We start from the raw sequence: 20051 nt of genomic DNA on the forward strand, positions 1-20051 counted from the left end.
CAAGGTTAAGTTATTCCACTCTGAATTCAATATTAATAAAATTTTCAAATGAAAACAGTATATCAAAATGTACAGGAAGCAGTTGAAGCAGTACTTAGAAATGAACTTACAGCATTAAATACTTAGAAAACAGACAGTTCTCAAGTCATTTAAATTGCCACCTGAAGAAACTGGAAGAGCAAACTAAACTCAAAGCAAACAAAAGAAAAAAAAATCAATGAAATAGAAATCAGAAAAGCAGTAGGAAAAAACCTCTAATGAAACCAACAGCTGATTCTTGAAAAAGACTAAGAAAATTGGTAGAACTCTAGTCACACTGATCAAGTAAAATAGAGAGAAGACACAAGTTACTAACACCAGGTATAAAAGGACATTGCCACAGTTAATAAAAGGATGACAGAATATGTACAACTTTATGCCCACATATTTAACAGTTTAAATGGACAAATTCCTTGAAAGACACAAATTAACAAACTTCATTGAAGAAGAAAGATAATCAGAATAGCCCTGTATTAATGAAGAAATTGAATAAATAACATGAATAAAATGAAAAAATAACATTTGTATAGACTTGTTTGTATAGAATAAGTCTAGAAATCCCTTCAGAAAGCAGAAGGGGAAGGAGTACTCCCAACTCACGAGATCAGCATCGTCTCAATATCAACACCACTGCAAAACAACAACAACAACAAAAACCTGTAAACCAGTATTCCTTATGACTAGAGATGCAGAAATCTTCAACAAAATATTAACAGTCATTCTCAGCTGATTTTTTTCTAATACTTAATTTGTATTTTAAAAACTATTATTTTCACTATAGCACCAAGTAGTAAAACCTTAACTATCAGAATACAACTAATGATAACCTTCATTTTGATGAATCAGAAATGATGTATCGCTAGTAACTAAAGGAGACTTTAACTCTGATATTTTGAGTCTACTTATGACACATTTTTGCTTGTCATCTGGTGACAAGGTCTAATGCAAGTCTATTGCCTTTTTTGTTTTTTTGAGACAGCATCTCGCTCTGTCACCCAGGCTGGAGTGCAATAGCATGATCTCAGCTCTGCAGTCTCTGCCTCCCAAGTTCATGAGATTATCTGGCCTCAACTTCCCAAGTAGCTGGGATTACAGTCATGTGCCGCCACACCCGGTTAATTTTTGTATTTTTAGTAGAGACTGGGTTTCACCATGTTGGCCAGACAAGTCTTGAACTCAACCTCAAGTGATCAGCCAGCTTTGTCCTCCCAAATTGCTGGGATTACAGGCCTGAGCCACTGTGCCCGGCAGCCTATTGCCTTTTTAAGAGTTACTTGGAATTGACTCTTTTCTACTGATGTTCTTCCTGGGTAGGATAAATCTGGCCCACTTCTTTGGGGGTATGCTTCTTTGGGGACCCCTGCTTTCACATGATAGTTTTATTCTTATTTATTAGAAGTCATATTGACAAAAAACAAAGTCTATTTCTCTGATACCTGGGGATTCTCAGATGTTAGCTGTGAAAGTTGGAAGAAGTGTGATCACCTGAGAGACCAGGGTTCTACTCCAGGCACGATGCAGTGAGAAACTCACTCTATTACTCATATGTTGGGGCCACACAAACTCTTTGGAGGTCAGCCTGAGAGTCACCGGGGCCTTGTTTCTTAGGGTCAGAGATGAATTAGATGTTCAGATTGGGGATGGTTGATTCCTCTGGAGCTTTCTAGGTTCTAACTTTTTAGGAAGGTGATGCATTCTCTCTTAATCAGAAGTCTTCATAATTAGCAAGTGTTTGTGGGCTGCATGTTGTGTTTAGAGGTGGTAGATGCCAAAGTGGTCAAACAACAGGAAATCTTTGGAGTCACATACCACCCCCCAGACCCCCACCCCACAGCATCTTGCCACTGCTCCTTAGCAGCAATATGTATTAAGTTGTGAGTTTGGAGGAGCCTAGACTACCTCAGGATATGAGAGAAAACCACAGTGTCTGCAGTACAGCGAGGGAGTGGGGCTGTATGACCAAGGGCTTGGCAGACCATGCAGAGGAGTTTGGATTTCATTCTGGCTGCAGTGGGCAGCCACGAAGGGCTTAAATGGGGAAGTGATGTCATCAAGTGGGTGTTTCCACAGGGTCCTGTTCTTTGGCAGAAGGCAGTACGTCTGGTAGGGAGGCCTTTGAAGAAATGACTGCCAAGCAAATACTGAACTTTACATACCTGTGTCCTTTTAAATCTCTCTCAGATGGGGCCTATCCACTTCCTGGGCCACTGTGAAAAATCAGCATATTCGTTCTGTCACTAGACTTCTGCAAACTCTTCTGGGGCCATGTGTTTCATGCCACTTGCACAAGAGGGGAATGTGGCTCTGCCCTGAATCCCTTTAGGCTAGAATTAAAGCCCAGAGTGGCTGGCCAGCAACATGACATTGCTTTGAATGCTTTTATTCTATCTAGACACTTTAAATGGTATTTTGCATAATATATATGCTTAATTTAACACAAAAACCATTTTCCTCTAATATTGTCTATTCCTATTTTACAGATGAGAACCCAAGGCTTAGAGAGGTAAAGTGTTTTGTTCAAGGTCACGTAGCTAGTAAGTGGTGACACCAGGTTTGGAATGCAGGCAGTCTGATTAGTCTTTGCTCCTGATAATGCCGTTCTTCTACTGTGGTATCCTAGTGCGCACTACTGTGCCCAGCAGGTGCTCAGTAAATGTGTTTGGTGATTCTTTTGGAGAAGTTTGGCAACTGGTGCTAGGAATACAACCCTATGCACTTGAGCCACCTGGATCAGGGCCAAAAGTGGGTGCCAGGAGGCTGAGCAGGATCCGTGCTCCCTGGCATCCTACATAACCAGAACAGGACTCCCTCCTGTGTGTCTTCAGCACCTGTAGCACCATCACTCTGGCCAGCTAGTAATTGTGGCCAGCTAGTAATTGTGGCTGTATGGCAACCCCTGGAGGACGGGCCCTATGTCAACCTCACCTTCTTCTTCATGAAGCCTGGCCTAACTCGTATATTTGAAATGTGACCAGCTCAACAATGAGCTTGTGGAAGTCAGCCTAAGTCTTCATCTAGGGAATTCCAAGACTGGGATCTTTCACCTGGCTTACCCATGGCCAGGACCATCCTTGAACCCATGGCCAGGCAAAGCTGAGGTTGGCTTCCTGCAGAGAGGCCCTCATGCAACTAGAGGAAGCCAGCTAGTCAGTTAAACTGCCATGCTGCCTTTGGGTCTCCCATGCTGTCTAGGGAACCCTGGGACCAGAAGAGTGCTCAAGGCAGCCCACATACTGCAGAAACAGGAGGTATAGAAAGCATAGTATGCAGGGCCTGTAAGGCAAGGGAGGCATGAGGTAGAAGGATGGATTCTATTCTGGCTGCATGGACTTTTCTGGATATAGTTGGCCATCAAGTGGAAATAGTCTATACACTGGAAAATAGAGTCTGCAAACAACTGGAAATAGAGATCTTGAGAGAGGAAGGATGGGAAATGAGGGTTAAAAATTTAGGTACCTTCTCTACAAGTCACACATCCCCTCACTGTGACACCTGTCACACACCAGACATGTATGTGCAACATTCTTCTTATGGTTGGGGGTAAGGTTCGCATCCTGAATGAAATGAATAGATTTTCATTACCTTTCCAGGGGTAGTTTTGTTATCACTCATATCCTCTCTGTTTTCACTGTCAATTGAGTCAGTTTAATTAATTTGTGTCTTGTATTCTTTATTTCAGAGAAACTGTACAACTCCAGTGGACGAGATCTGAGAAGGGCCCTTTTCTCCCTCAAGCAGATATTTCAGGTAAATGGGAAAAAATACAAGCATTTACCTGTTTTCGCATTGCTGTGAAATTAGATACAGACAAGCTTCTACCTGAACTTATTGTGAAAAGGAAGGACAAATTTAGATTACAATATTTATCCTTAGATTACAATATAAATTAGGTCATAATATCTATCAGTTGAGAACATTTTTACCATGTCAAATATTTCAAACATAATAAAAAGTAAAGGCAACTTTATCACATCATAATATTTTTCCATATTTACTTCTAGATTTTTTTTTATTGTACTTTAAGTTCTGGGATCTATGTGCAGAACATGCAGGTTTGTTACATAGGTATATATGTGCCATGGTGGTTTGCTGCATCCATCAACCCGTCATCTACATTAGATATTTCTCCTAATGCTACCCCTCCCCTTGCCCCTTCATCCCCCGACAGGTCCTGGTGTGTGATGTTCCCCTCCCTGTGCCCATGTGTTCTCATTGTTCACCTCCCACTTATGAGTGAGAACATGTGGTTGGTTTTCTGCTCCTGTATTAGTTTGCTGAGGATGATGGTTTCTAGCTTCATCCATGTCCCTCAAAGAACATGAACTCATTCTTTTTTATGGCTGCATAGTATTCCATGGTGTATATGTGCCACATTTTCTTTATCCAGTCTATCATTGATGGGCATTTGGGTTGGTTCCAAGTCTTTGCTATTGTGAATAGTGCTGCAATAAACATATATGTGCAAAGCCTATTAGAGACATAACTGAAGACCTGTGTTCTGCTCCCAATTCCCAATCAATCTCTTTTCCCCCTACCCCCACATGCATGTTTCCTAATGGTAAATATTCACCAACAATATGTGACATTCTTTTTTATGAGCTGTAAGCACATATGATCATGTTGCATATATCCTACTTCTGCTTACTGAGGATGGGATAGGCGTAGGCATAACTGTTGTAGCTCTGATTGAGGATTGCATTAGATGAATAAAACACAATTTGTTTCGTTTATTCTTCTATCGACAGATGGTTTGGTTAATTTCCAGTATTTTGCTGTTATAAACCATGCTATTGTGACTATTCCCCCTTGTGTACCTGTGCAAATCTGTCTTGGATTCCATAATATCTTTCTATTCTAGGCCTTCCCTCCATTCCTATGCTGAGAAAGTCACCAGCATAATGAAGAGGACTCAGACTGGTGTGCAGACAAGCCCCAAGGTGATCACCCATGGGAGAGCATAGGTGATCACCCTGCAGAGGGCAGGGTCAGGAGATGGGTTCATGGAGAAGATGGCCTTCACACTGAGCTTGCGTCTGTCTAGATTCATTGTTTCTTTCTGTTAGAATTTTGGATTCTAGTTTATATCCTACCTCTTTTCAGTTCCCATCTCATCTACATCCTTGAAAGATTATCTTTGTCAGTGATAGCCAGAATAGATTTCTCCCTGTTTGAGAGGGAATAGGCAAAAGGGTGGGCCCCACATTTGTCCCATCCGCACATTCTTGTCCCATTTTTCCTTCACTGTGTTCAATTGTACCATTATCTTTTTTTTTTCTTCAGAACAGAGTTCCTTCTCTGTGTTAACATTTCTGGAGACAAATCCTCTTTCTTTTCTTCCAGTAGCCATGGGTTTGAACCTGGTGCAAGCTTGCTCCGCCCCACTGCATACTTTGGAAATGCTTTGGGGTTTAGAGGTCTGCCTTGGTTCATGCCTGTCCTCCTCTCACCTGGAAACCTGCAGCAGCTATTCAGGGAGCCATGTGTGTTTGGTCCTATCTAACTCAGTCCATTCTTAGCTTCCCCCCAGAGGGAGTTACTCTCTTGTTGGTTCCATGTTGCCTTCTGGGTTACATCTGAATTTCTCAGGATAACATGGAAGTCCTACTTGATCTGGCCTCTGCTGCCCACCTCTCTGTCCTTGGCTACATCCTGAGTTCCTCCTGCAGTTGTACTCCAAATATAAGGCATGCCCTTTCTCTTCTATACCTTTGCCCCGGACCTACAACTAACTAATGTGTTTATTTGTTTATTGAGATAGAGTCTCGCTTTATCACCCAGGCTGGAGTGCAGTGGCATAATCTTGGCTTACTGCAACCTCTGCTCCCTGAGTTCAACCGATTCTCCTGACCCAGCCTCCCGAGTAGTTGGGATATGGCTACCTGCCACTGTGGTCAGCTAATTTTTATATTTTTAGTAGAGACAGAATTTCGGCATGTTAGCCAGGCTGGTCTCAAACTCTTGACCTCAGGTGATCCACCCACCTAGGCCTCCCAAAGTGTTGGGATTACAGGTGTGAGCCACCACGTCTGGCCTGGACCTACAAGATCTATCCTAGAATGTTTTGCTACCCCACACCCACTCTCTATGTCTCTCAGTTTTCCTTCTGGTATCTCTTTCTGCTAGGGATCCTTTCTCAGAATGATCCCTCACCCTAGCCAGGGTCCCTCCAAATACCATTAAAAGTATCCTGTGCTTACCTCTTGTACAGATGGAGTGTCCTTAATTTGAAAATTCAAAACTAGAAATGCTCCAAAATTTGAAAACTTTTGAGTGCTGACATGATGCCACAAGTAGAAAATTCCACACGTGATCTTCTGTGACGGTCACAGTCCAAGGGCAGGCTCACAACACACGATTTATTCCGCATCCTCAAGGAAAAAGACCCTCCCACTACCTTTCAGCTATAATATATAGTTTCCCCACATGCCCAGATTCCTCCATGCAAGCGTGCCCACAAAGGGTGATGAAATGTCCTGTGTGCAGGCCAGACGCACCACTGGCAGGTTCCCCATAATGCCCACATGGGCTGAGACGTACGTGCATTACTCATTGTGTGTGTTTGCTTATTCTGTGCTCTGTGGTATAAAGGTATTGTTGAAAATGTCCAAAAGGCCTGAAGATACCTCCTTGGGTAACAGTGACAAAAAAGAGAAGTCAGCCAGGCGTCGTGGCTCATGCCTGTAATCCCAGCACTTTGGGAGGCCCAGGCAGGTAGATCACCTGAGATCAGGAGTTCAAGACCAGCTTGGCCAACATGATGAAACTGCATCTCTACTAAAAACAAACAAACAAATGAAAAAAAAAATTAGCCGGGTGTGGTGGAGGGCACCTGTAATCCCGGCTGCTCAGGATGCTGAAGGAGAATCGCTTGAATACCAGGAGGTGGAGGTTGCAGTGAGCTGAGATCATGCCATTGCACTTTAGCCTGGGCAACAAGAGCAAAACTCTGTCCCCCCGCCGGCAAAAAAAAAAGAAGTCATTTATGTTTATCTGTAGCGCAGAGTGAAGCTGTTGGAGAAATTGGGCAGTGGTGTAAGTGAACTGTCTTACAGAAGAGTGTGGTGTTAGAAAGATCACCATAGATGACCTGAAGAAATAGAAGGATAAACTGTTGAAGTTCTATATGGAAAGCAATGAACAGAAGTTACTGAAAAACAGGAGAACATTTCATGAAGCTAAAATGAAGATCTCAATTGCTTATAGAGTGGATCCATCAGCAATGCAGTGAACACATGCCATGTAATGTATGCTGATTGTGAAACAAGCAAAGATCTATCATAAACTGAAAATGGAAGGGAACTGCATATTTTCAATAGGTTTGTTGAAGAAATTTAAGAAAAGACACAACATTACATTTTTAAAGATTTGCAGTGATAAAGCTGCGCTGATCTATCATAAAACAGTGGAGAAATTCATTGACAAGATTGCTAAGGTCACGACTGATAAAAATTTGATGTCAGAACATGTGTATGAAAAAACATTACTGTTTTGTAGTTACAGCCCCAGAAAGCCACTGACTAGAGCTGATGAGACAGCTCCTAAGGGAATTACAAATGCCAAGGACAGAATGACTGCGGGGCTGTGCTAATGCCACAGGCAAACATAAATGAAAATTTGCTGTGATAAGCAAGTATATTCTCACCATTTTAAAAGAGTGAATTTCTTACCATTCCATTATTACACTAACACAAAGCCATGGATCTCTGTATCATTTTTTCTGATTAGTTTTCTAAATATTTTGTACTGAGGGCTTGGGCTCACTTCAGGGAAGCTGGACTAGATAATGATGGCAAGATTTTTCCTCAACAACTGTTCTTCTCATCTTCCAGCTGAAATTCTCATCAAAAATAATGTTTATGCAATGTACTTTCCCTCAAATGTGACTTCATTAATTTCAGGCGTTCTTAGGTCAATGAGGAATCAATATTAAAAACGGTTTTTTGAACAGCGTGCTAGCAGCAGTGAACAGAGGCTTGGGTGTGGAAAGTTTTCAAAAGCAGTTTAGCATGAACGATGTTTAGCATGAAGGATATACTGCTGCCCACACTGGAAACACAGCAACTAAAGACTCAGCTCTGCATGCCTGGCACAACCTCTAACCTGTGACTGTGTTTAATAATGATGATGAACAAGTGGTGACTTTGTAGGATTCTGTATGTCAAGTGAGAAGAAAATGATGTCTGATCTCCTTATAAATACAAACGTTTGAATGTTTATCTTCAGAGTCCATCAGTGAGCTGGAAGAAGTGGATATTGAAGTTTCTAACATTGATGAAGCATCCCCAGTTGTTCATTCGTGAACCAATGGTGAATTGAAATAGCTAAAATGTTTCCGAATCAAGGTACTCTTATACAAGTGACGATGAAGATGATAACACTGTAGAAAAAGTGCCGAGAGATGACCTGGCAAAAATATCTGATGGCTTAGTGAAGTGTAGAGCAGTGTGCACTCAAAACAGAACAAGAAATCATATTAGTTTATAAAATCAAAGATTTCTAAGACAAAAACTCTTGTTAATGAGGCAGATGATGGAGAAAACGTTTTAAAAAGCCCATCCACAAGAATGCTTCCTTATCCCTAGAGTACCCACGTCTAGTCCCTCAATGACTTGTGATGTTTAGTCTCACCCCCAAAATAAAATATAGTATATAGCAGCCTTTTAATCAAAACACAACGTTGTAGGGGGAGACTGAAAGCCTGCTGTTGTTTAGCAGCGGAGACAGATATTCTGGTGATGCCACTGTACTTCTTAGTTACCCAGAACATGTTATCATTTTTCATTGTATAAATGGCATGCCATCTTTTTTACTGTTAAGTACTTATGTATGAATAAGTGTAAGACAATGATTGCATATTGGTAGCCTCTAAATTCCGTGTCGGGAATGGTGGTGCTACCAAGCTAGCACAGATCACATATATGGGTGGCTAAGATAGTGACACCTTTGCTTTCTGATAGTTCAGTATTCACGAACTTTGTTTCAATCACAAAATTATTTAAAATATTGTGTAGTATTACTTTCATGCTATATGTAAATTGTATATACAAAACCTAAATGAATCTCATGTTTAGCTTTGGGTCCCATCCTCATGATATGTCAGTATGTATATGTAAATGTTCCAAAAAAAATTGGAAACACTGCTGGTCCCAGACATTTTGGATAAGGGATACTCAACCTGTATAGAACTTAAGATGCTTCAGAGCAGTTGTCTTGAGTCTGGTAGTCTGTGAAATTACTGGGTTTCATTGCCAGGCCTTTTGTGCCTAGCATACTATCTGGTACCACTTAAACTATAAATGAATGGACTGGGTAACTTGAATTGTTTTCTAGCAGATGTCTCTGTCTTCAGTCTTTCCTGTCTCTAATGTGGTAAATACTATGCTAACTAATTAATTATTCCAAAGCTCCACTTCAGAGTATCCACATGTGTCTTCCTGATACTTCGCTGAACAAAATAAAACTTCTTCACCTTCCATTACGTCCTGTTCTTGGGCTGAGATCCCCAACTGCAGTTGGGATAGACTCTTCCTATGGCACCAGACAGCCATGCTCACCACTCCTCCCCCTTCCTCATTTAGTCTGTCAGCCTACCTCTTGTCTCCATTCTTCAACTTTGACTTCTCTCACACCTGATTGAGACCTGGTGGCAGAGCCAAGGATCTAATAACTATTCCAAGCACAAAACACTGTAATTTGTGCACTGTTAGTAGGATGTACCCTAAGAATGAAAAGAACCACCCAAAAATCCACAACCACAACAAAAGTGTTTACAGTGATCATATTGGTGATGATAGTGTTGGTATTACTATTCCGAGACTGGTGTGCATGAGAGAGATTCTAATTGTCATTCTAAGCATTCTTAAAAATTAAGATTCTTAAGTTTAACAACTCTGTGTCCCTGAATTTAATTGGAAATATCAGAATGAACCCATGTATATTATCTGAAGCAAATAAGCATTTTTTTTAAAAAGAGCTAGAAGCAATGATCAATTCATTAGCAAAAAGCACCACTAGCAATGAGATTATGGTCTGAAACACCAAAAGGAACCAGAACTCCTTGGAGAAATGGCTGATTCCAAGTCTGGAGTGGGAAACATAATAAAATAAATTAATAAACTTGGAACATCTTATCGTACAGAGAGCAAGAAAGCTATCAATAGTTTAGGATTATTTCCAAAAGAACTCAGAAGTTAAGTTGAAGGGTCTCCCGCTGGCTTGCCGAAGATGAGACAGTGAACATCAATAAAGGTGATAATTGCAGTGGATCAAAACACACAAACTAAGCTTGTACTGATGAGTTCATAATGATACTACACAATAACAATGGATTGACAGAAAATAGGTGAAAGATGCTAGCTATCTAGCTCAATGTAGGAAAATGCTAGTGAACTCGCTTACTATTTGCAAATGAATTAAGTTTCAGTATCTCACATTTATTTTGCCTTGTCGCTTATGAACTTTAGGGTGATCAAATAGTTGAGAGGAAGTCTTGTTTGTAGAAATATTCTAGCTAATAAGTAAGAGGAAGTAACAGAATTAACGTATTACCATTCTGCAGCCCCTAACAATTTAAGAGATCTATGTGGTGAGCCTCAAGAACTGCTGACATGATGAACATGAGATTCAGCCAGGTATTAGGTACCTCCCAATGGAAATACAAACTACCATCAATGATGCAGTCAAGCCAAAAAAATCACCTCCGCATCTGCATGCTTCTATATGCAATAAACTATTTGTAAATGATCCCAGCGGCACATGTTAAACTACACCACAGGGGTGTAACCAACAAAATCCAGACTGTGGGCTACTCTACAGGACAAATGATCCGGCTTCTTAAACACATAAATTCCAATGGAAAAAAACAAAACAAAACAAACTTTGAATTAAAAGATGTTCAAGAGTCATATCAACTAACTGCTATGTATGAGTCTTATTTGGATACTAATAAAACTGTGAAAAACAGTGTTTATGAGATAGCTGGAAATTTGCTCACTGGCCAGACATCTGAAAATGAATGAAAAGTATTAATTTTTAATCGTGAGTACATGTTTTTAAAAAGAGTTCCTGTAGTTTAGAGATACATATTGGAATGTTTATGGATTAAATGATGTGATGTATGAGACCCACTTCAAATTAATGTGGCAGGGAAAGGGTTAGCATGATCAATGAAATAGGGTTGGTATGTGTTGATTGGCACCTGGGGTTCACTAGACTATTCTGCTGCCTTTTGTATCTCTTTAAAATTCTCTCAATTGAAAACATTGAAAATAAACATGCTTGGACTCTTGTAGATCCCTTTAACCAAGTTCACTCTGTAGTGTGTGTTCTCTGAATTCCCAGGACCGTCATTAAGCAAATATTTTTGAGCAGCCTCATTGGCACCATGTAGGCAAGGAAGAAGGTGCTTGTTACCAGAAGTTTATAGTCTGTTTGGAAGACCACACACGTGTGCACAAAGCAGCACTCGACCACAGGGCAGCGACGCATGGGGAATTAATTGGATTACACAGGCAGTGGTGCTGTCTGGGCATGGATCACCACCTTCCATACCTGTGGGTCAGAGTCTCCATCATCTCTTGTGTTTTCTAGATGTGGAGGTTCTTTTCCAAACTAGATTGTAAGTGTCTGAAAAACAGAGGCATTGGTCATCTTTGAATTGAATATTCCTTGACCAATAGGCATGTAAAAAATGATCCCAGGTTAATATATGGCAATTATAGAAAATTCTGAAATGCAGTAAAAAAACAGCTATCAGTGTTAATATTTTGATTTCATTCTATTCTGAAACCAGTGTTTTAAAAATCATTTCTTAACGCTCATATATTTTAGGATATATGTGTAAAATCTAGCACATTGCCAATTTGGAAGATTTTCTCCACATTTATTATCAATAAATTTCTCTTTCCTAAGTGCCTTATCTACATATGTGCATAAATTTCGGTTAAAGTTCTGAACGATTTTTATAAACACTGTCTCGCCTGTCCAGTGTTTTTTCCAAGTGCCTGTGCCAGACAGTCAATTCTCTGGTATATTAATATTAGTGATTAGCTTGAGTGGTTTCTTGAGAGCTTGTTCTCACTTTTTCACCATGAAGTCATATGTGAATCTAGCTTTAGTTAAAGTAATAAACATTTGTTACATGCTTGGAAAAACTTTCTGACTAGACATGAGCTCATCTAAATGTTCACTTTTCACATATGCTGGTGGAAAAGGATATGGATGGAGAGAGAATTATTTTTTATTTCCTTTATACATATGAGTGTAAAGTAATTTTCCAAAAACTCATGATATTGTCCCATTTTCTTTCTTCCAAAGCCATGATTATCTTGAAGTCTGAGTTAACACAGCTGTCTTTCATTACATTCAGGGCGCAGGCATCACTCACTCACCCTTCCCCCCAAGTGAGCTCTGACCCTGGAGAGCTCTTTCCTGGTTCAAAGGGAGCCTTTGCTGAGCCTGCCCACATTTACTGGTCCACCATCCATATAATTGGAAAATGCCATAAAAATCAAAATAAGGGGCTGATTTCATATAGGAACAGAATTATGCCAGTTCATCTACATTATTTTTTCTCTTTTGGAGATAAGCCATGGTTGCTGACTTTTCCTATAATAATAACCTTTCATTATTCCATTAAGCTTTCTATCATTTAAATCACTGAGGTTTTTTATTTTTGCTCTGTTGTGATAATTTAAGATGAATGTTCCAGCTTTATCCTAGATACATTTGAGACAAGGCACTGTCCAATTGAAGGAATCTCCTAATCTCAATTGAGGAAAACAATGGTAGAAGAATCCCTCTCAGAGAGCTCCAGAGAGCTTGGTACTCCGGAAAAATGACTGGGCTCAAGTCTAGCTGAATGGAGTAAAGTGACTGCCACTCCTGTGTCTTAGTGTCTTTATCTGTAAAGAAAAGGTCGCATTAAATCAGTGGTTCTTAAAAAGGCAACCTTTGAGGATTTCCTGGGGAATTTAATAGCAGAGCCTTGGCCCCACCTCAGAAATTTGGATTATTTCCATCTGGGTAAGGTCCTGCTTTCTAGTCCTTCTTAAAGCTCCCCAGATGATTCTAATGTGAAGGAGTCTGGGGTGAGAACCGTCTGACCTCTTCAGAATCACCTGCTTCTGAGCTTGAGAAACAGGCCTCACTGTAGAGATTCCTATTCAGGAGGCAGGGGTGGGGCCTAACAAATTCCCAGGAGATGCACTTGCTCCTAGTCTCTGTTGGCTGATAGGTCTGGAGACTTTTGTCTGAGAACCATCGAGTGAGATGACCCCTGAGGTTTCTTCCATGTCCTGCCTTCTGTGATCAGGTCTGCAAGCCAACCAAGGTGTCCTTTCGAGGGATGGCACGGTTGCTCCAGGTTAATGGCCAGTCCTGCATCCTGCTTCCATGCTCGTCCTGCAGGCAGCACAACTACTGGAGGTTGGATAAACTGCTTCCTTTGGGTCTCAGTCTTTGCAAGACCCTTTTCTGAAATCACTGTCCTAAGGACTGTTTTTAGAACACAGGAGTGGCTTTGAGTTCTTCACCTGATGGTCTTTGCTGCAATCAAGTTTCCTCTAGTTAAAAAACCAGCAAGCTTCACATGGCCAGTCCCTTAGGACCAATGGGGGAGTAGAGCCTGGTGTTTTTTGAAGAATGAGAAACAAGACACTGTAAATATTTCTGGCAGTGAGGAGATTCATTTGCCTTATCTTTATTAGATTGCCCAGGAGGCAGTAATTGGTCTTTGGCAAAGGACAATGTGAGGACTGGTTGTAAAATTCTTTTGGCAACAGTTGAGATGCTTCATTTGAATAGAGCAGAGCAATCTGTAGGGGCCGTTCTGGCTTCAAAGGCTTTTACATGGTTTTAGCAGCACAGTTGGGATGGAAGATGGGCAGAGACAGTATTTGAAGTCTTGTTTTTTCTTTCCTACCAGGATGACAAGGATTTGGTGCATGAATTTGTAGTGGCTGAAGGTCTGACATGTTTGATCAAGGTGGGAGCTGAGGCTGATCAGAACTATCAGAACTACATCTTAAGGGGTAAGTCATGACTGGGTATGCAGTGGCTGCCCCAGCTGCATGGGGAATCTGGGTTTACCTTCAGGAACTTAACTACTGAGAGCTTTTTAAAAGACTTTGTTTGAGAGTTAAGGTGGTAAAGACACCCTATGGCAAAAAACATCTGTATCAGGTTTTATCAATTCCTAGTAATTGGTGACTGTGCTAATTTTTACTGACGTTCACCTGAAGTAATTTTACCAGCTTATTAGGAAAAATGTACCATTCACTGGGTTCTTTATAATCTCTCTTCTTTATTGAGGAAGGAGACATACTAAATGGCCTTGGGTAAAAGCCTGCATCTCAGCAGAAAGCCACCCCAAACCAAAGGGGCCAATTTATTTATTGGGGAAAAAAAATTCTTCCCAATCTGAGTTATCACCCGGGACTCTTGTCGAAGTGCACATTTCTCACCTTGTCTTCGTATTTGTGATTCGATAGTTCTGAGTGGGTCTGGGAATTTTCCTTTTAAAGAACGATTCTGGTTTCATTACAAAGCAATGCAAATGTGGAGTTTGAAGTGCTGACTCCCGTTCCAGTTCATGAAGTTAATGGTGCTTTTATAGACATAGGTTTTTTTGTGCATCTTTATATAAATAATTTCATGTGATCCTGAAAAGCAACCTGTAAAAAAAAAAAAAAAAGGCAGGGCAGGAATGATTAGGTTGAACCATATGAAACTGCTGCTATCAACAGTTTTGACCTACAAAAGAACTTTTATATAGTTTAATATTATCTACATTTCGCAGTTGAAAATAACTTGATACTTAAAGAAGTCAAGCTTTTTACCTAATAAACTCAATTCCCATAGTGCACCAGGCAGCAGCTGTGCCCATGCACTGAGGTATGTCAAGCCTGGTCAGGGTTCTGTCATCCCCTCTGTATCTATGCCTGTGACCCCACAGTGCTCATAGGAGAAAATAAAACCACCCAAACCTTCCTTTCTTTTCTGGTTGGGTGAAAGAAGAATGAAAATCATAGATGAAAAGTATGATTTAATATCAGTGTCTGTGTTTGGAGTTGAATGAGACAAGGAAACTGACAGTCATCTCATCTGTTTCGTTTTGCCGTGAGAATGCTCCCTTATGTTCTGTGGTGTTTTCCAGCCAATCAGAACTTTCAGTCCTTCCTTCTTTCCCCTCTTCTGTAGCATCACTGTAATAAAAAGCAACAGAGAGAACTTAGGGCTCATTAAAACATTTTTTTAAGGTCGTCTTTTCAAGTCAGTGTTGTCTTTGTTGATTCTGATAAATGGCACATGTCTGTGAGAGTTCCTGAGCCTCTCACTTTGCCGTCCTCTGGTGTGTGTGCAGCAGTGTTTGTGGGGCTGTGGACTGGCTCTTTTTGTCCACTCTCAGTCTTTTCCTGGGCTTGTAGTAGATCCTCCATTACAAGTAGTGAGCAGAGATGCTTTATTGCTGAATTTTGTGATTTCTATCCTTAATAATGTAAACATTTATATCAAAGTTGTTGTGCCATGTTGCATCCAAATGCAGCCATCTGTGTGTCTAAAGAGATGAGTGCAGGCCTGGATTCTCACCTCTGTTCACATTGGGCTAACACCTAGACAGGAGGAAGGTACAGAGATAAGGGTGGGAGAGCTTCCTCTAGTTTATTTTCCAAGTATAATATTGATGCCCATATATTGAACCACATGTTAGGAGATATATTTTAAATTGCCTAATTCTGAATAGTGGTCCACACTGACAATATATATCTTGTTCATGTTTAAAGTGTACATTATTTTAACTTTACCAAAAAATAAGTTATCCCTGACACACATAGACACACCTCTGGAGAGCTGTAACCATCTTTATGTTTGTCCCCATTCTTCTGACCCTTATCTAGGAGCATACTTGTGTGTCTATTATATGATCATCAGTGTAAGTGTTTACATCCAAGCCTGGTCGAGGGGGACAGCCCTGTCTGCTGTGGTCAGAACTCACCTCCTCTTCCCTAGACCTCATATGGATTAGAACTGGATCGCATGACCCTTTGTAGCTGCAAGGGAGACTGGCAAATGGAGTGCCTTCCTAGACTCCACAGGGGAGGCAACAGAGAGAAAGGTGTGGGCTTGAGGGTTATGAGTCTCAGCTGCTTAGAGGGAGTTTGGAAAGAAAATTAAGCATAGCTGAGAAAGCCCTTTCTGGTGAGCAACAGGGAGGCCCCTCCCACTGGCGGTCTGCAGGCTGCTGAGGGAATCCTTGTGCATGTGTGGGTTAAACACAGGTCCTGGTTGCCAATGGTGTGAATTGTACTTGCTGGCAATGAAAGATGGTGTTGATACAGGGAACTTCATCCACATCCTCTACCTTAGTGAATATTTACCATAAAGCTTGCAGTAGTTAATTTTACAGTGTTCTCACCTGAATCAGAAAGGTGCTAGAGGCAATTCCTGAATGTTCTCAGAATGCCCACCTGTGACCAGGGGAGAGCCCCTGTCAACCAGCTGCTGCTTCTCTCATCCAGCTTTTCTGCCTGTCCTTCTAGAAAATGCCAGGAAGGTGAGGCCCTAGATGCATACAGCTCTTCCTAAAACATGAGAAGACCTCATATTTCCATCGTCACCACCAGAGCCTTGTGTTCATATTTTCCTTTCCAATAGTGTCTCATTACTAGTGACCAGAAGGTTCATCATGCATTATCTGAAAGATGAGCACTCCATTCAGTCTACTGCAAGACAGTTTGCTTTCCTAGAACAGAGGTGCCTTTGCATGCCTATGTCTCAGAGGACTTGGTCACCAGGGCACTGGGCCCAGTTGTCACCACATTTTGATGTGTCTGACCAAAGCCCATACCAGGAAAGTAAGTTCTAAGGGAGGAAATGACACGTTTCTTGGGATGTGACGTTTGTGTTTTCCTACAGGGAAGCTGTGATTTTTCCCTAGCTCATACGTGGAGTCACTCCTTTGTGACTTTGAACAGTTTCTCATGTAGGCTTTAAGGTAGTGCTAACTGCTGGTAGCCACTGGACATTTGCAATCAAGAACAACCTTTGAATTGCCTCTTTATTTGTCCATCCATGTTTTAACCATATTATCTTGGGTGAAGACTGGTGAGGCCAGAGACAGATCAAGAGAAGAGGCTGGGAAAAATTTTGCAGTTATTTTATTCACAGTTCCTTGGGGAGAAGAAATGGCACCCATGCAGGGCCACTCAGGAAGCTCAGAGGTCGGTCATGAGGTGGAGGGAGAGGCAGACTGTGGCAAACACCTGCATGTGCCTTCCAAGGGACAGGCAAGCTGGCTGAGGATTGGCCCTGAGGCTCAGGGTGGCCCTGGAGTGGGGAGGGCCTGTGTATAGTGGTCCAGGGTGTGAGAGCCCAGTGGGAGAGAAGGTTGGGTGTGGGCTTAGTTGCTGCTGGAGAAGGGGAACTGGTTGGTCACTAGCCAGGGCCTCAAAACTGAGTTAAGCTGGACACAGTGGCACATGCCTGTCATCTCAGCTACTTGGAGGCTGAGGCTGGAGGATCATTTGAGCCCAGAATGTGAGGTTACAGTGAGCTATGATTGCACCACTGCACTCCAGCCTGATTAACAGAACAAGACCCTGTTTGTAAAAAGCTGTGGCAAGATAGCATCTTTAAAAATGACGTTGCCAACCAGTTGTCCTAGTGCTTCGACAAGTGTGCCCATCATGAAGTCATCTCAGGAGATTCACTCTGTGTGGCCACGTGGGAGTCCTGTGGCCCCAGAGGAAACAAGAGCATGTAGAGAACCTAGGACTTTTTCAGATCTGCTTTTAGAACTCTTAATTTATCTTTATTTGTATACATAGCCCCCTCTCAGCATTTTTTTTTTTTTTGAGACGGAGTTTCACTCTTACTACCCCGTCTAGAGTGCAATGGCGCGATCTGCTCACCGCAACGTCCGCCTCCTGGGTTCAGGCAATTCTCCTGCCTCAGCCTCCTGAGTAGCTGGGATTATAGGCACGTGCCACCATTCCCAGCTCATTTTTTTATATTTTTAGTAGAGACGGGGTTTCACCTTGTTGACCGGGATGGTCTTGATCTCTTGACCTCGTGATCCACCCGCCTCGGCCTCCCAAAGTGCTGGGATTACAGGCTTGAGCCACCGCGCCCGGCCCCTCTCAGCATTTTTTTTTAAGGCCCAAGAGTCTGCTGCTTTTCTTTGAGGCTGTGTCTGCTGAGGAGTAGAAAGAAGTTTAGTTACAGTATAGGCAAGTGCAGTCCAAAGCTGTGAGCAGGCTGCTGGGAAGAGGTCTTAACTGTGCAACATGGAGGAATAATATTTATCTGACTTATTTTTCTTGGATGGTTGTAGCTAATGATCTAAAGGTTTTTGGGATAGCCAGTATTTAATTTAAATCTACTATGGAATTTTGTACCTCACAATTATTCTTATGGAAGGAGGACCTGGAGTGGTAGATTCCTGGGAACTTAAACTTTCTGCACACGTTCCTGAGCCTTCTCTATGGACCGTGCACCATGTCAGGCCCTAGGGTTGTGACGATGAAACCGAGATACACCCTGTCTTGAAGCAGGTCCCTATGGGGTCTTCTTATGGCATATTTTATATGCTGAATTGCATGTGTCTTGTCAGCTTGGAAATTGCATATGTGCAATATGCTTTGGAGGAGAAAAGAGAAAGATAAGTAGAAACAGTAAGACCAGCTGCCCTTTCTGGCTGTAACTCAAGAGAAACCACCTCTTTGGGCTTGCTTTACATGGAGAAATTTAATGTGGTCATTTCATCTAAAGCAAAATACCAATTAATCATAAAACGCCTCAGTGGGTATCAGTTATTTTAAAAGCTGGATGAGATCTTAAAACTCATTTAACTCAGCTTTTGCATTTCAGATGAAAATTGCAGATAGATTTTGTTTGCTCTCATATATTTTTAAATGTTTTAGTGGTTGTCAGCATTTAAACACTGGGAGATTTGATATATTTTTTAAAAACCCAGATTTCAGGCTCCTTTGGAAAAAACTGTGCCAGAGTTGACTATATTACACTATAGGAAAAATAATCCCCAAATGCCATGCATATTAGGGGATCCCTTAATGAGAATCAGGACATATGGCCAGATGGTGTTTGTTGGCATTGACGGTTCCAGAAATGGTAATATCATAGATAGCATGGAAAGAGATTTTATGATGTTAGAAGGCAGGGGCACAAAATGATCATGTGATTATTAAACGTCCTTCATGTCAGAAAAACTGAAGCTTGTATTTTGGCATTTTATGAAATGCCAAAAAGAAGAGCAGAGTTTGGGTTCAGACTATAGGGAAGGCACCAAACTGGCCCCAAGGTAAGGAAACAGGAGCAAAGGGGAAGAGTTTCTTGCTTCCTCAATCAAGGTTAGGTCCTTGGCTACTGTATTTTCCACAGAACGGCCCAGCCTGATTCTTTGCAACCTCATGACACTGGCCTTGTGTCCCCCGCAGCTGGCTTGGAGGAAGCTCTTTCCTGCCTCTTGCCAGGAGGGTTTTTTGCTTTGGGTTTGGGCTTCAGGGATTGTTATGGTAGCTGTGCAGCTCGGCTTTGATGTGGATGACACATGAGTCCTGGAGGTGTCTCCAGCCCCAGGTGGGTTGAGGCTGGTGTTGAGAATGGAGTCCTTCCTCAATTGATGTCTCTCCTCTTGCTGAGTGGTATAACAGGACGATTTCAAAAAAAATCACTGCAGCATGTGGGGACTGGCAGCCCGAGGGGGCTAAAGGGAGCCTGCAGGTATTTTGTGTGCCCTATCTAATAGGTGTCAAGATTTTTAATTACAAATAATTAAAAACTGGGAGATTTGACATAAAGATAAACTTTCTGGTTTTTCTTGAAATACTGAAAACTTAAGCCGATCCGGCTTGTGGGATGAGGACTGGGGAGGGATGGGGAAGCTGGTCCTTGCAATCTCCACGTGGTGTTTGCTTTTTCTTCCTTCTGTAGTTGTGGAAAACTCTGCTTTAGGTGTCTTGGGACCCTGGCTGGGTCTGACCTCCCTCTGGCCT

The 20051-nt window shown here is 41.7% G+C and overlaps 1 protein-coding gene across 48 annotated transcripts in view; it reads left to right on the plus strand.

Moving 5' to 3' along the window:
• The window catches only part of FHOD3 (formin homology 2 domain containing 3), a 508721-nt gene that overhangs the window by 203980 nt on the left and 284690 nt on the right, over positions 1-20051 (plus strand). For all 48 annotated transcript variants that reach the window (XM_054243584.2, XM_035269718.3, XM_054243586.2 and 45 more), the window contains exons 4-5: positions 3719-3786; positions 13964-14069. In XM_054243584.2, coding sequence (XP_054099559.2) covers positions 3719-3786; positions 13964-14069 — 174 coding nt within the window. The remainder of the gene's footprint in view (positions 1-3718; positions 3787-13963; positions 14070-20051) is intronic.

Source organism: Callithrix jacchus, chromosome 13, assembly GCF_049354715.1.
Source record: "Callithrix jacchus isolate 240 chromosome 13, calJac240_pri, whole genome shotgun sequence".
NCBI lineage: Eukaryota > Metazoa > Chordata > Mammalia > Primates > Cebidae > Callithrix > Callithrix jacchus.